This window comes from Lissotriton helveticus, chromosome 9 (genome assembly GCF_964261635.1).
Source record: "Lissotriton helveticus chromosome 9, aLisHel1.1, whole genome shotgun sequence".
Lineage (NCBI taxonomy): Eukaryota > Metazoa > Chordata > Amphibia > Caudata > Salamandridae > Lissotriton > Lissotriton helveticus.
The window spans coordinates 1,153,401,560-1,153,416,902 of NC_136070.1; the positions used below are offsets into that span (position 1 = coordinate 1,153,401,560).

The 15,343-nt window shown below is 41.5% G+C and overlaps 1 protein-coding gene across 1 annotated transcript in view; it reads left to right on the plus strand.

Moving 5' to 3' along the window:
- Window positions 1-1,794: 1,794 nt before the first annotated feature.
- ACTR8 (actin related protein 8) overlaps window positions 1,795-15,343 on the plus strand; it is a 151,704-nt gene continuing 138,155 nt past the window's right edge. The window contains exons 1-3 of the mRNA XM_078661588.1: window positions 1,795-2,017; window positions 10,934-11,104; window positions 11,888-11,998. Coding sequence (XP_078517714.1) covers window positions 1,898-2,017; window positions 10,934-11,104; window positions 11,888-11,998 — 402 coding nt within the window. The 5' untranslated portion in view covers window positions 1,795-1,897. The remainder of the gene's footprint in view (window positions 2,018-10,933; window positions 11,105-11,887; window positions 11,999-15,343) is intronic.

Genomic DNA, 15,343 nt, shown 5'->3' on the forward strand with positions numbered 1-15,343 from the left:
TTCAGAACTCCCCATAACACATAATATTGCTACTACATCAATTAATTATATTATTTCCCTCTTTCATTACTCGCACTGTATCACTGGTAACAACACAATATATTGTCTTCTTGTATATAATTAAGTCATAACACTAACAGACTTTCATTAACTTATATTGTACAACTACTCAGCAAGCTACAACTTACAACAAGAAACAGCTTATTATTAATCACATAGACAAAACCTAATGCATTTGACCAATCCTTTTCAGTGTCATTAAGTCGAGCATCAGCGTGCATGCCCTGGTTACTTTCGGTTATCTTCATTACTCCGAGTTAGTCTTCCTTGCCACATGACTAACGAAGTGAACATCAGCTCCACACCAGAACCCTCCAAAGCAAAAGTTAGCCTCCCATGCCTCCCGTCCCTTCCCAATATGGGCCGGCCCAACCCTGAAGCCTGAAACATACCAAGCCAAAACATGAAGCCGATAGCCAGACAGGCAGGGAGGGACGGGAACTCATGTGGCGAGGAAGATTAACTTGGAGTAATGAAGATTACAGGTAAGTAACCAGGGCATTACCTCCTCGTTAGTTTTCCTCGCCACATGACTAACGAAGTGAGCAGATACCCAAGCCAGGAAGGCTTCATGGTACACAAGAAACCACCACCAAAGCGGAAACTGGTAACCAAAACAACTTTAATCCAGCACTCAGAACAGCTCCCGCAAAATTCCCGGTTGGTGCGTTTCTGGTTCTGCTTATGCTGTGTTCAAAAGATTTGTGAGGGTACTTTGCATGTTATCTAAGCTGTGTACTGATTGTTTTTTAAACATTAGCTGTTCGATATTTATTTTTTGCCATCATGACCTTCAGCTAGTGTCAGATCGCTTCACATAAATAGAAAGGCAAGCATTTGCAATGCAATAAGTCTCGCATTTACGAGAGTTTGAGCTATTGGCATTGTAAATGACAATGCCTTTTATTTATGTGTTGGTTTTCAAAACATATAAATAAATGGCATTATCATTACAATGCAGACAGCCAGGCGCGCAACACCCATTGAACTCACTGGGCTTCAGCCCCCCCCCCCCCTCATGTGTATCAGCCCGGGATGAGACAGATCCCGGGCACACACAGAGCCGCACCCGAACGTTTCACAGGTCTTTAACCGCATGCGTGCGGGCGGAATTCCGCCCGTACGCTGAGATTTTCAAAAGCGCACTTTACGTGACGAGCTGGGCTCGTCATCAGCGTGCGAGGAGGCTACCTCATGACGAGCCCAGCTCGTCATCAGCGTGCAAGGGGTTAAAAGACCATTTGAATGTTAATTGGGCCTTGCAGTTGTTTGACCCCTTCTAAGAGCCCCTGCAGCTCCACTCTGCCTACTGATTAAAGCTTCAGCCCCCCCCCCCCCGAAATTTTTTCTCAGCCCCCCATCCCCCCCCCCCCGAAATTTGGCTCTAGTTGCGCCTCTGCAGACAGCTAAATTCTCGCAAATGCGAGACCTCTTGCATTGCAAATGCTTGATTTTTTGGGTGTCCCAGCACCAAACAACGAACAGCTGCTGCCTACTTCCGGGTCAGGGAAGCTAGAAACAGCACAAGCACACGGAAAAGCAGACTGTTTATCTCAGCGTTCTATTTCCGGGACAAGGAGCAACGTCGCTCTGTCACTCGCTTCTCTCTTTATCGTTATTCTCGATTTTGCCCGCCTCCTCGAGCAACCTATTGGACTACCAAAGGGCTGAACAGCAACGCTATCAGAGAGTCACCCAATCAGAAAGCCACCTGAACCCACAGCCTGTAGCGTACAGAACTTGGGCGGAGATTACCATGGGTACGTGAATGTCCACGTGACGCATGTGCTGCTCTGCGACTGCCGGTATCCTGTGATGGGAAGGAGCGGCTGTAATCATGACCCAGGCGGAGAAGGGAGACCCGGAGAACGGGAAGGAGAAGGAGCGAGAGAAAGAGCAGCGCGTTGGAGTGAAGCGCCCAATCGTGCCGGCCGTTGTGCAGGAGTCTATGCAAGAGGTGAGCACAGCCTTGGAAACCTAAAGCGCAACACCCACCAGAGAGAGCGAGATTCTAGTTTACAGTAGCATTCTCTTGTGCAAATGTGTGCTGTTACATGTATGGCTTCTTTTCAAAATCACACGGCATGGTGCAGTGTCGTCTTCTCATAAGCTTGAGGTTTAGAATCCCAATGTTTCTGTAAACAAGAATCGCTGTAACCAGTGCTTAAACGAGCAGGTACTGTTAGGTACCGAGTACTTGCAGTTCTTTAATTAGGAATGGGGAATACCTACACTCCTCAGCACTGCTTCTATACATTTAATGGGAAAGCGCCAGCACTTTTCAGGAGCAAAGAGGTGCTCTAAAGAGTAAGTTCCCACACTCCTATAATTCATTTTAAATCATTGAATTGTTTAAATGTTGAAGCAGATTCTGACTAAACAAATGAGAACAGGATCTAACCCTAAGCATATGGAGACATGCGAGATAATCTCTCCCTGGCACCAATAAATGTTAGGTGAATTCCTATTAACCAGAGGACTTGCTTCTTTATACTGTGCACTCATAGTATTCGTTAGTTCATAATACCTTGTAGAAAGAAGATGGCAGACCTCACCCTGGATTCTATTTCCAGAAACACAAGGATGCCTTCATGAGTCCCGAAGGACGTTATACAACAACAATAATCATGCTCGTCACATTAATTGTAACCATTACCCCAGACTTATTACATTCAATGAGGCTTGTTAATGACGAGAAGAATGCGTTATAAGCTGGCCCTTCATAGCGGGTGGGGTCAGCAAGCAGCATTATTTCAGGTCTATTTGCCCCATCTAGAGGTGGGAGAACCTCCGAAGTAATGCCCTTGACGACATTGATTAGGACTAAGCTTAAATAGTTATCTGCAGTTGCAGAGTTCAGTCGAAAAATACTCAGCAGACACCCTAAACCAATCATTCCCACACAAAGTGTTGTCTCGTTTATAATCTGAGCTTTTTTCTTTTTACAAGTGCCTCCTGTCTAAATATTAGCTGGCAGTGTGCTGTCCAGCCTTGCCCATGCACTCCCACCTGAGCCCCTTATCGATAGCCAGCTTCTTTATTATATGTATGTTAGACCAGGCAGCCTTAGGGTGGTCTTTCCCCCAACTTATTGCCTGCCTTCCTCCAGTTGTCTGATCTCGGTTTTGCTGATATTCGGACTCTGTGCACTTTACGATTGCTGGCCAATGCTAAAGTGCTTGTGCTCTCTCCCCTAAACATGGTAATATTAGTTCATCCCCAATTGGCATATTTAATTTACTTATATGTACCTAGTAAAATCGTAACCCTTTACCCAGGGCATGTAAATTAAATGCAGCACTGGGTGTGCCACCCACTTAAGTGGCCCTTTAAGCAGGTCTCAGAAATGCCATTACAGAGCCTGTGTGTGAAGTTTACACTGCCATGTCGGCCTGTCAAAACAGCCCTTTTGCCAGGCCCAAAGATTACCTTTTTTATACCCACAAGTCACCCCTAAGGTAGGCTGTGTGTGACCCAGAGGGCTGGTCGCAATGTTTTTAAAAGGCATGGAATGGACTTTTAAGTTTTCCATGTCTTTGTAGTAAAGAACTCCCACAGTCGTTTTTCACTATTGCAAGGCCTATCTCCCATAGGATAACATTGCGATTACCTTATTGCATTGTATAAGTGTCATTTTCAATTGGGAATAGATAAGACCCATATGAACCCAGCTGTCCACTCCTTCCCATGGTCCCACAGATTCATATCTAGATCCACCAGGTGCCATCGCCATCCGTATTATCAAGGAGTCAACTGGTTCACCGAAACCTGTCCCTTGAATGCATGCTGTAAGTTATAATCCTGGAGGGGTGTTCCTCCTCTAGAGTGCGACTCCCAAGATGATAGCCAAAGCCTTATGAACAAAGCAGTGCACCGGTGTAAACAAAGAGGGCAGGGTGGTGTTTTGATTTAGCGAATAAAATTATCTTTGCTCGCAGGTAAGATGCGTAGGGGCCACACAAAAAAGCTTGAGAGGGTGGGGGTGGGGGGGGGGGCTGGGGGCTGGGGGCTGTGTGCTGCTGAACTTTAAAGATCCTACCCTTGTTTGCTCCCTGTTGTCATGTCTGACCTATTTATCACATCATCAACCCAAATTATATGCCCTACCACTGGGCTTCTTTTACCGTCCACCTTCCACTGATACCACTGCTAAGAGCTGGCGCAGTTAGACTGTTGTTTCTACAAGGCAGTAAGAGAAATACACAAATTTATTAAGATCAGTCTCTTAATATTCACAAATATTTAATCTGTCCAATTTAAGCACAAGGGTATACATATACTAAACTGTTAATGATCCCTTATGTACATTCATATCCCTTCAAATTCAACAATACACTCAGATGCTAAACATTTATTTATCCAGTAAATATTGTTAAATGATTAATTTGTATAGCAAATATTTTTTTGCGTTTGAAGAGATAGTAAAACCAAAACATAATCCTTTACGTTTCTCGTTTGCGCTGTGCCTTATATATTATTGATGAAGGTTCCTCAATCATTAATAAGACAAATTGGAGCTAAGCACAGATATACTCGTGTAAGAGTTAATGACAAACACTAATATCAATACTTTGTCTGACTTCTTAATTATGTTATATTTTTCTACATAACTTCTTTCGGTTAAATCACATGAATCTTTTCCATTATCATTTTTTTGTAATTCTATTATTTCACATACACAAAGATTTTAATAATACAGTTAGTTGCATCATTCATTTTTAGTGAATACAATTTACTAATTTCATTTTAATCACTCTTCTAAAAATAACTTGATTATTTTTCAAAGAAATTTCTCATACACATTTTCAAATAAGACTTGCATCTAAAACATCATAACAGATAGCCATAGGTTATTTTAAGATTCTGTCACTGGAAGCAATAGCTACAATGGATTTATGTAGTTACTAACATTACTTAACATGATTACTATTGCTGTGCTCCTTCAGAGTGTAATTTTCTTAAATATGCAATCTAAGATTTTTAACTGGAGACTAAGTGGTCTTCTAATGAGATGCAAAAACTTCATGCAAAGTTTAAATGAGACTGGCTAGCATGGGTAGCCATCTGGTAATAAATTCATGGAAAAACCGTAACCTTAAGTAGATATCATCTAGGTTATTTATAAACTATAGACACATTGAGTCTAAATAGAGATCCTCACACTGTTAATTACTGGTAGCCACTATATAATGAGGCACTATGTAGTGCAGTTGTCAACTGATTACTCAAAATCAGCCAGGTACAGTGCTCACCTGCAAGGGTAACTGGAAATCTCAGGAAATTTAAGAGTGGGGTGATCTAGCTTCTTTTGACATAAGGTCTCGAAGAGTTCCTTATGGCCAATAATAAGACTATTCTGTAATGAATATAGTATATACCAAATTAGATAAGTGATGGCACATCCTCATGAAACATTGGACACAAAGGCCCTGGGATGAGTCTTACAATGCCATTGTTTGAACTGGGGTCTGTAGTTGGCAATGGCTTGCACCTTTGTCCAAATTGGGACCCTTGCTTCTAGTCAGAGTAAGGGGGCTCCACTCCTAAATAACCCCTGCTCAACCCTGTGGTAGCTTGGCACGAGCAGGAAGGCTTATTTCAGAGGGAGTGTGTAAAGTATTTGTGAACACATACAGTAATACAGTGAAAACACTACAGATTGACACAACACAGGTTTTATAAAAATAAGTATTCTTTATATAGACTTAACGCAAGACCCAAACGACAAAAATCCACAATATAGTATTAAGAAAATGGCTTTAGGATGGTAGAAATAACTCACTTTTCTCACAAAGTACCTTAGGATGCGCCACTCAAGACAAACAAATGATTCGCAGGGAGAATGATGCGTCGGTTCCTTGCTTCGGGGGAGGCGATGCGTCTGTCCCTCAGTGCTTGAGCAAAGTAGGCGATGCGTCTGTTCCTTACCGGAGAGGGGGTGATGCGACGATCTCGTGGTGCGGCCCTGTTGCAATGCGGCAAGATGGCGCCTTTATGCGATGAGAAGATCCGGTGCAATGTGAAAAGATGGCGCACTTGATGCCATACGACTACTTGAAGACGATGCGTGCACGCTCTACGGCGACTCTGTTACTTTGAAGCTGTGACAGGCCCTGCGACACGCTTCTCTGGTGATGCGACGGCGACATAGTGACACTCTTCTCCGGGGATGTGACGGCACACAGCTGCGACGAAGACACGCTTCTCCGGTGATGTGACGGCGACCCTTGTTGAGTCGCGTTTCCAGATCCCAAAAACACGCAGGCTTCTGCAGACAGAATTCCCAGCAAGCAAGTTCAGGGAGGAGCTGGTGGTGAAGTCTTGTATCCCTGAGACTTGAGCAGGAGGCAAGCACAGTTCAAGCCCATGGAGATTATTCTTCAAGATGATGAAAGTTGCAAATAAAAGTCTTTCTCCTTTCCTTGGCAATAAAGAAACCACTGCAGGCCAACCCCAAAAAGCAACACACTGACAGAGGGGAAGTCAAAAACTCTTGCAGATTCTCTGGTTCTTATCCTTGGCAAAAGGTCCGTCTTGATGTCCAGAAGTGATCTAAAGTCTCGGTCCCCCTTTTTATACACACAAATCCTTTGTCTCTGTAGGCAGAGGTTGTCTGTACCTAGTCCACACCAGTTCTAGGTGCATTCTGCCAATGCACAACTTCTTCCTTTGTCAGTGTGGGCCAGGGTCATCAGACACACCACAAGAGGTGGAACCAGCATTGTGGAAGGCAGACACAGCCCTATTCAGGCCCAGGTGCTACTCCTCCCACCACTCCCAATGCAGATAGGTCTATTCAGCCTAGTGCTGACTCACCCTGCCTCCCGGAACCCCCTCAGCCCCTGTCACTCACAAACCAGACATCCAATACACAACCTAGCAGAGGCAGGCTGGATGGCTTAGGCAAGAACATATATATTTTCTAAAAGTGGTATTTTCAAACACAGAATGTTAAAACCAATTTTACTAAAATATGTATTTTATCATTCTGGGTTCTGGCATACTAAATTCGTTTTTCTGCCATGTTCCCTGGGTCAGTTAGGATTATACAATGTTATAATCAAACTACCCATTCTGGCCTATGGGGACAGATAGCCTTGCAATAATGACAAACGAAATTGGCTGTAATTCACTATCAGGACATGCTACACACATCAGGGCATGTCCTACCTTTCACATACAATGCACCCTGCACTAGGGCCTACCTTGGGGGTGCTAACATGTAGAAAAGGGAAGGTTTTTGAGACTGGAAAGTGGGTGCACTTACCAAGTCGACATGGCAGTACTAGACTGCACACAGGCTCTGAGATGGCAGGCCTGAGACACATTTTACAAGCTGCTTCTGTGGGTGGCACAAACAGTGCTGCAAGCCCATTAGCAGCATTAGATCTACAGGCCCTGGGCACACATGGTGCACTGTACTAGGGTCTGGCAAGTAAATCAATAGCAGTGGCACAGTGCCCAAAGCATCTAACCAGCAAAAACATATAAAAAAACAGAGGAGACAACAGCGAAAAATGGAAGGGAGACTCACGCCAATGGTACCAGTTTTAACAGTCATGATGGATTTTTACAGTAAAATGCAATAATCACTTAATATAATTATGTATATATGCTGAAAGTACATCCATGGGATTGAGTTACAGACATGCACGCACTCTAACCTGATACTGAAGATTACAGAATTGTATTTTCTGTATTGTAGACACATGGATTCACACACACAATGGCTCCTGGTCATAAATGCGTTCAGGCATCCGCAAGTTCTTATCTACTACAAATTCCACTATTTCACCTCCAGACTTTCAGAGGTGAGACAGACATTTGCATGCTGCAGAAGATCTTTAAATGGATGCCTCAGAACACCAGACAAACTGTCACATAAGCACTCCTTGCAAACAGGGTGGACTGTGACAACACTCTACGTCGGAATCTCCAAACAACTCCTACACAGACGCAATACCATCCAGGACGTGACAACAAGACTCCTCATACTCGACCTCCCAAGCTACACCTACATCACACTGCAGGTCAGGAAGCTTTACTGGCTCCCCATGCTCAAGCACAGCCAATTCAAATTTCTTGCACACACATACAAAGCCCTAAACAACACAGGACCACAATACCTGAACAGCCATATACATTCACCAACCCACCAGACACCTACGCTCTGCCTCACTCTCACTCGCACATATGCCTGCTTCCACAAAAGCAAAACTGGAGGTTGCTCATTTTCCTACATCACACCCAAGACATGGCACGACCTCCCTCAACACATCAGAGCCTCCTCCTCACTTACTAAGTTCTGCAAAAAGCTGAAGACCTTGCTCTTCGTATAAGCTTCTTGGGACCACACACCTACACACCATGCTCAAGCCCCTAAATACTCTCTCAGGTGATTAGTGCTCTATACAAAAAACATAAATTAACATAACATATGACTGATGTTGACCCTGCCTAGTTTGCCTTTCAGAGTTGATCTTGTTCTGTTTATCTTCCTCACCCTTCTAATCTTGATCTCCACCAGTTCAACTTTATTTTGAGAGATGCTTGTAGATTTGTACTCTTCTATCCTATTCTGCTGACACATCTAGCCAGACCTAGTATGTGGCTGACTCTTCTGCCTTGCCAGCATTTCAGAAGTCATTCTGACATTTGCTTCTGTGCTCTACCCAGGCTTTTTTTCGGCAGGAGTTTGACGTGTGATTGGCTGTTCCCTAGCTAATTCATTTACAAACATTGGGCAGGTGACGAGGCCATTGTACTCACCAATCTAATTATTATTTGAAGTTGTGATTGGTTGGGCACTTTTTTGGAATGCCTAGCACTTGTCCTACTACAATCATTGAATGGCGATACATTTTCCTCAATTATCTTACTGGAAAGCGTACCTATACTACCTAGGCTGAAAGTCTGAGAAGTTAAGTTACTGCTAATTTGACTTGATGTAGGAATCAAATCTCTGATCCAAAAGTGAGACTGTGTCAGTGTGGGGGAGACCAGCATTGCAAGCCATGTAGTAATGTGCTGAGCTGATCAGTAAGCTTCATGGAGAATCTATAAATGCCACTTTCATTAGTACTTTTAAGATATCTCTACCCATGATGACTTTCATTACTGGTAGAGACGTCTTCCAACATTCTATAACATTTCAGACAGCGTCCTGAAATTCAATTGCATGTTTTATATTTTCATCTGGAGACTAAATTAAAACTATTGCTACATTCTTCCATGTTTTCTAATGAAGTCACTCTCCCATTGGTTTATTTGACTTAATATTTGTCATCTAGAACAGGGATGGCCTCCTTCAGTCAAGCCTAGACACTATTGTAATTTTACTGTAACATATCTTTGATCAATGTGGAAATGAACGTGTTATACACCTGTTGTAAAGCTGAGTCCTGGAAGCATTTGAGATTCGGTAATGCGACTACTTTATTCTTCTTGTAAATGTCCCTGAACCTACATGGACCCAGCTGTCAACAAAGTAAGTTGAAACTTTTTCCCCCAGGGTTCTTCTGATCCAAATATGACAAACCTATCCAGGTTTCCCTACAATATCGTAGGAGTGTTAACAGTTTTGGGGGCTGACCGGGTGATGTTCAAAGCATCGGTTTCTAGCCTAGCAGTAGTTAAGGCAGAGGGAGTACATACCTAAATTGTATGTTTCTGATAACAAATAAATTCAACACAATAATTCTGTGAAATACAGTGATTCGGTAATGGAATACTGTTTGATGAAATAGTCAGTTTCTCAGAAGTATGGACTACATTAAGGGCCATATGTATCATAGTTCCGTTTTGCGAATTCTAAATAGCGATTTTTATGGAATCGCTATTTAGAATTCGCAAAACGGTATGTATGTAAAAAATCGCTGCTTTTTAGCGATTCTATAACATTCCTAATTTGCGATTAGCAAATTGCTAATCGCAAATTTCCCATTCATTTCTAGGGGCCAGGAGGCCCATAGGAATGAAGGGGAAATTTGGGATTAGCAATTTGCTAATCGCAAATTAGGAATATTTTCAAGGGTGCAGGGGTGTCTCAAGAACACCCTGCTGCACCCCTGAAAATGACATGTGGGGGCATATGGCGCACATACATGCCATAAGGGCATGTATGAGCGCCATATGGCACCTTTGGATTTTTAAAAAATTGCTTTTTTAAAAGAATTCGCAATTTACCACCAACTAGAAGTTGGTGGTAATTTGCTAATCCTTATGGGCATTTTTGCATTATTTTCTCTTTGATACATTGCATTTAAGGAATCGCAAAATTTGCGATTCCTTACGTGCAATTGCAAAATAAGGAATAGCAAATTTTGCGATTCCTTATTTTGCATCAAAAAAGTTTCATACATACCATTTAGCAAATTAGCATTCGCAAAGGCCGAAATTCTGCGAATTTCGGCCTTTGCGAATGCTAATTCGCTTGATACATATGGCCCTAAGTGTGGATGAATCAAATACTATGCTTGGTTACTCCTTTTCCTTAGTTCTATTTGTGGTGTGCAGGTCTACAGTTTTTCTTCATATTCCTTCTATGGTTTAATTGCTGAGCACAGGTGCCGGTTGAAGTATGCAGAACTGATGCTCAGTAGGGGTGCTTTAGTTCTTAAAAAGTAAAGTGAGTCCTATTGATCCAAGAGCCAAACGTTGTGGCAGTCCACTGTAAAGCGAGAGTTGTGATTCTTTTTCGCATTCTGTAATAATAAAGTAGAAAGCAAGTCAGTTATACTGTTAAAGCTCTTATTAACTAGCTCCATGCAGTGCAAGTGTTGTCTTTTGCCCATTTTCACTACTGTAGCTTTTGTTCAGGTTTACCATTGTCTCCGATATTATTAATGAATGTACTTTTTATTTATGTTTACAGCAAATACAGAGTAACTTCATCATTGTAATCCACCCTGGGTCTACTACTCTGAGAATTGGAAGGGCCACGGACACGCTTCCTGTAAATATTCCTCATGTCATTGCAAGAAGACACAAGCAGCAGGGGCAGCCTACGTACAGGGACAAATGGCTCCTAAGAGATGGACTAAATGTATGTGAATTTAGAACCAGTTCGTTGGAAAGCATGAAATATGTGCTAGTATTAATCTAAAAAGAAAGGGATCTGTTCAATGTACTTTAATAATACGTAAAAAAAATGGTTAGAGTACCAGAGATGGGAATGGCAATATTTATTTATTTACTTTCTTTCGTAACAAAGGCATACTGTGTGGGACATTGGTGAGCCACTGTTGGTTGTTAATAGACCCCTAACAACTTTGACTGTCTCAATACCATCACTTTTCCTAAAAGGGACAGTGTGTTGGTTTGTATTGAACATTACGTATTTGTACATATGAGGACTGTGAGTATATTTTCCATTGTATAGTTGTTTTCAGTAACACACATTTCTATAAAGTTTCAGCTTTTCATCCTTCAGATTGTAACACATATTAGTCAATTTCCATCAACTGAATCAGGTTTATTTTTGTGCTTGTCCGAAACATACACTGCCTGTCTTTCATGTCTCTCTCTTCCATTGCCCCTTGTGCGCTTAGATCACATGGGGACTTGTTCGTTTTCTGTTGCTTTTATTCCCTTACTAAAATTCACGTAAACCACTTACCTCAGCTTGTTACACGTTATAAAGTGCCTTACACAGTCTCCCTCAACCCTCCTATTAATTTAATATTGTGCAATTACATTCTCAGTGGCTTTCGAAGGGAAGATATTTGAACAATTATTGCTTAATTAGATGTATATCACTTGAATATTTGTGTACATCATTTGTAATTTGCCCAACATTTTTTGATTATTGTGCACAATTTATTTGCAGAAGCCAGAGAGTAATGAACAAAGGCAGAATGGGTTGAAAATGGTAGACCAGGCAATCTGGTCCAAAAAGATGTCAAATGGCACCAGGCGCATCCCAGTGTCTCCAGATCAGGTAAACTACATGTATGTTGACATCTATTTGTGTTCTGTCATTTGTGAGGTATGCAATGTCTCTAATGGCACTAGCACTAATCATTGACATCGAGTACAGATGCCAAGGAATGCTTCCAGCTTTATTCGGGCCTTCATGGGTGAGAATTACATTTTCTAGGAAATTCTCCAGTATCTTTAAGGTGATCTGTAATAGTTAGTATGACATTTTCATGAAATGCATTTATCAATTTTCTGCTGGTTGTCATGGGGATATTTTGGTAACCTAGAGTAACTTTAGTTCTTCTAGGATTGTAGATTGTCAGTTGAAACTTTCTGGAAGTAATTCCAGTATCTTTAGGAATTCCTTGAATAAAGCATCACTAGAACTGTCTATCATGAGTGTCACTGACACTTGATGGCATTTTTCCTCCGGTTTCTCTCTATTTGCTCCTATACTATTATGTTTTCATCGGTCTTATTTGCAACCATTACCCTTCTGTAAATGCTGGCAGTCTGGTGACATGTAGATTTAGTTAATAACTAGTCTATAATCATTCCAGTTTTATCAAACTTGTCTTAAATCGGTTTATACTGAGGTCAGGGTCCTTATTTTCTTCATGAGAGCCCAAAACATTGGAGTAAGTCAAACTAAAAGCCAATACTAGATTGTGTTTATATGTGATTAATCCTATCACGGTAATAACTTGAACTCAACACAATGAATCAAAATCAAAAATACTGCAATAAGGTACTCTTAAGTATGACAAGTGATTTTTGCCCCAATTTCCCCAATGCAGCTGAATTAGACTACCTCCCATTATTGCTTTTTATGGAAAGCAAGGAACTTGTAACATCTGAAAGACTCCAAAAATAGCATCCTGAAAAATTGAGGCATGCTCCTCCACCATCAGTGTAATGAAACCTAGGCCAATGGATCTTTCCCTTGTTGTTTCCATCAGTCTACGTACTGGCCCTTTAAGGAAGACGCACCAGTTCTTCTGCTGTGGAGAAGTATCTCAAAGGAACCCATGAACCTTGTATCGATATAGCGACGACCTCCTATCAATTTTTAAGAAATTGAGCTGTCTTTTTAAATATAATCTTCTACGCGTTTTAAATGTGATTAACTTTGGCCCCATGTTACAGACCAAGCGTAATCTTCTTTGGTTTTTATTACTTGATATTTTCTATGTGTAATGCAATCGGTTTTAATGTCTGCACGTTTTTAGTTGTGATCAATTTTGGCTCCGTGTTGCACATCAGATGTTATCTGTTTTGTTTTTTAAACATAAAGCAATCAGTTTCGATGTATGCACACTTTTATGGTTCTTTTATACATACCGAATAAAGTTTTTGAACTGAACTGAACCCATGAACCTCATTAAGTATTGGATGTACAACCCCCATAATGCTCAACCCTCTCTCCTTTATGTATAACTGCACAGGGTGCCCTGAGCCTTAAGGTGGTCCTGTTTCTTTCTCTAATCTTGCCAGTTTCTTTTACGGTCATTACTGTGCTTTACAGCCTAGGAAGGAAGTGGTTTTGTCTCCGGCTTTCAGATGACTGATCTCTTTGTCTCCCGCTCATATCTTCTACTTTGAGATGCTCTATGGGGCCAAAAAAAGTGATCTTTCTGAAAATGATATTAGGAAATAGAGGGGGAAATCCTCTTACTAAGTGTTTAGTTTACAAAAGTGTCTGTAGCGCCTTCATATATGCAGAAGATTCAACATGCAAATGCAAGACCTATCCAGTCGGTAACCAGCAGCTTTGGTAGCTCTGTACACCTTGTTGGATGTACTGGAGTTCACAATTCCTACAGAAGAGATTCATGCCTCATCTGTTCATGCTCACTCCTTACATGTAAGGCCATCCTGAACAAGTACAATCTAGAAAGTACCAGAACACTTTCACACACAATTTAAGGCTTCACTTTTTTCACCAAATTGTCTGGAGTGACATCTTTAAGTTTACAACGAGGTTGGGAGGTTTATCATTGTGGTGGTTGATTATCGATCACGGTAGTTAAAGCTCAGGTTTGTACCAGCAACAAAGTATAGCTTGGTGTCGTGTCCACATGAAATGCTGCAGTTTCTGAAGCCATAAACCACTGTGTGAACTATCTAATATCAGTTCCGAGAGCTAGTAGAATAGGTTACACATTGTTGAAGGATTGCATCGAGTTGACATTGACTTGTGAATGGGCTGTATGTGAATCATGCTTTTTGAAGAAATATGTGTTCATATCCTGATAATCCTTGTGTGGTCATGGGGTAAAATCCATTTGTCCAGATGTGTGTTGGGAGCCCGGCCCTAAAGGTCACATGCCTGGTCACTCGCTTGGATTTGGTAAAGCTGGAAATGTGTGTGTTGATCATGTGGCTAGTGTGCAGGAGCCAGTTCATGATACACAACAGAAAAACTCACGAAAAGAAAGGCGTAGGAGAATGGTGTATGTGAGTATGACTAACCCACAGAGAGTTCTGGGTGATTGTCAGTTTTCATAGGGCGTTTGAGAGTGGTTAAGTCCGCTGTCACACATGGTGTTGGATTAAGAGGAGGAATAAAAAAGTTAATTTCTAAAAATAAATAATGAAAGCGGAGAGTGGTGTTTTAACGTACTTGTGTATTACTGTATCTTATGGATGGAATGTTTTTGTTATAACCCCTTGTCACATTTATTTGGATATTGGTGCCCTAGATGGCTAGATGCAAGGAAAGCTTCCTAAAATGCATCTTTCTACAAATGACCTGCCTGCTTGGAGTGTGTCTAAACCAGCAACAGTTAAAATGCTGTGTAAACATACAAATTCCAGGCATCAGTATGTAAACTGCCCGGATTTGCACATTTTGCCGACCAAATAGTCTAAACTTTGGAAGATTGTGCAAATCATCGAATTCCCAAAATACTTTCTGGCAGATAATCCATTCTAGTGAACGTGGCAGACATATGTGAACCTGATTTCTTTTAATCCCTTTCTCAGGGCTGAATATATTTTCCTGGGCACACCACCCTTGTTGAAAATGACTGTTGTTTGTGTAGTGCATCCCCATGTTTTGCCTTGTCTGATGTGGCTGGCTGTATAACTCTTTACTTTACCCATGCTATCTAGGGGGTAAGTGCTCGAGCTGCAGTGCAGCAACCATTGTGGCACTCAATGCAGTAACACTGCACATAGGACTGCAAGCCTACCCTCTGTAGGCTAACTGTGCAGTTTAAAACTGTGAATTCAACCTGTCAAAATAACCCCTTTTGACAGGCTGAAACTTTCTTTTTAAATATTAACAAGTGACCTCTAAATAGGCCTACTACCCATAAGGCAGGGTACATTGTATTTATGTTATGTTAATTGTATTTTTATC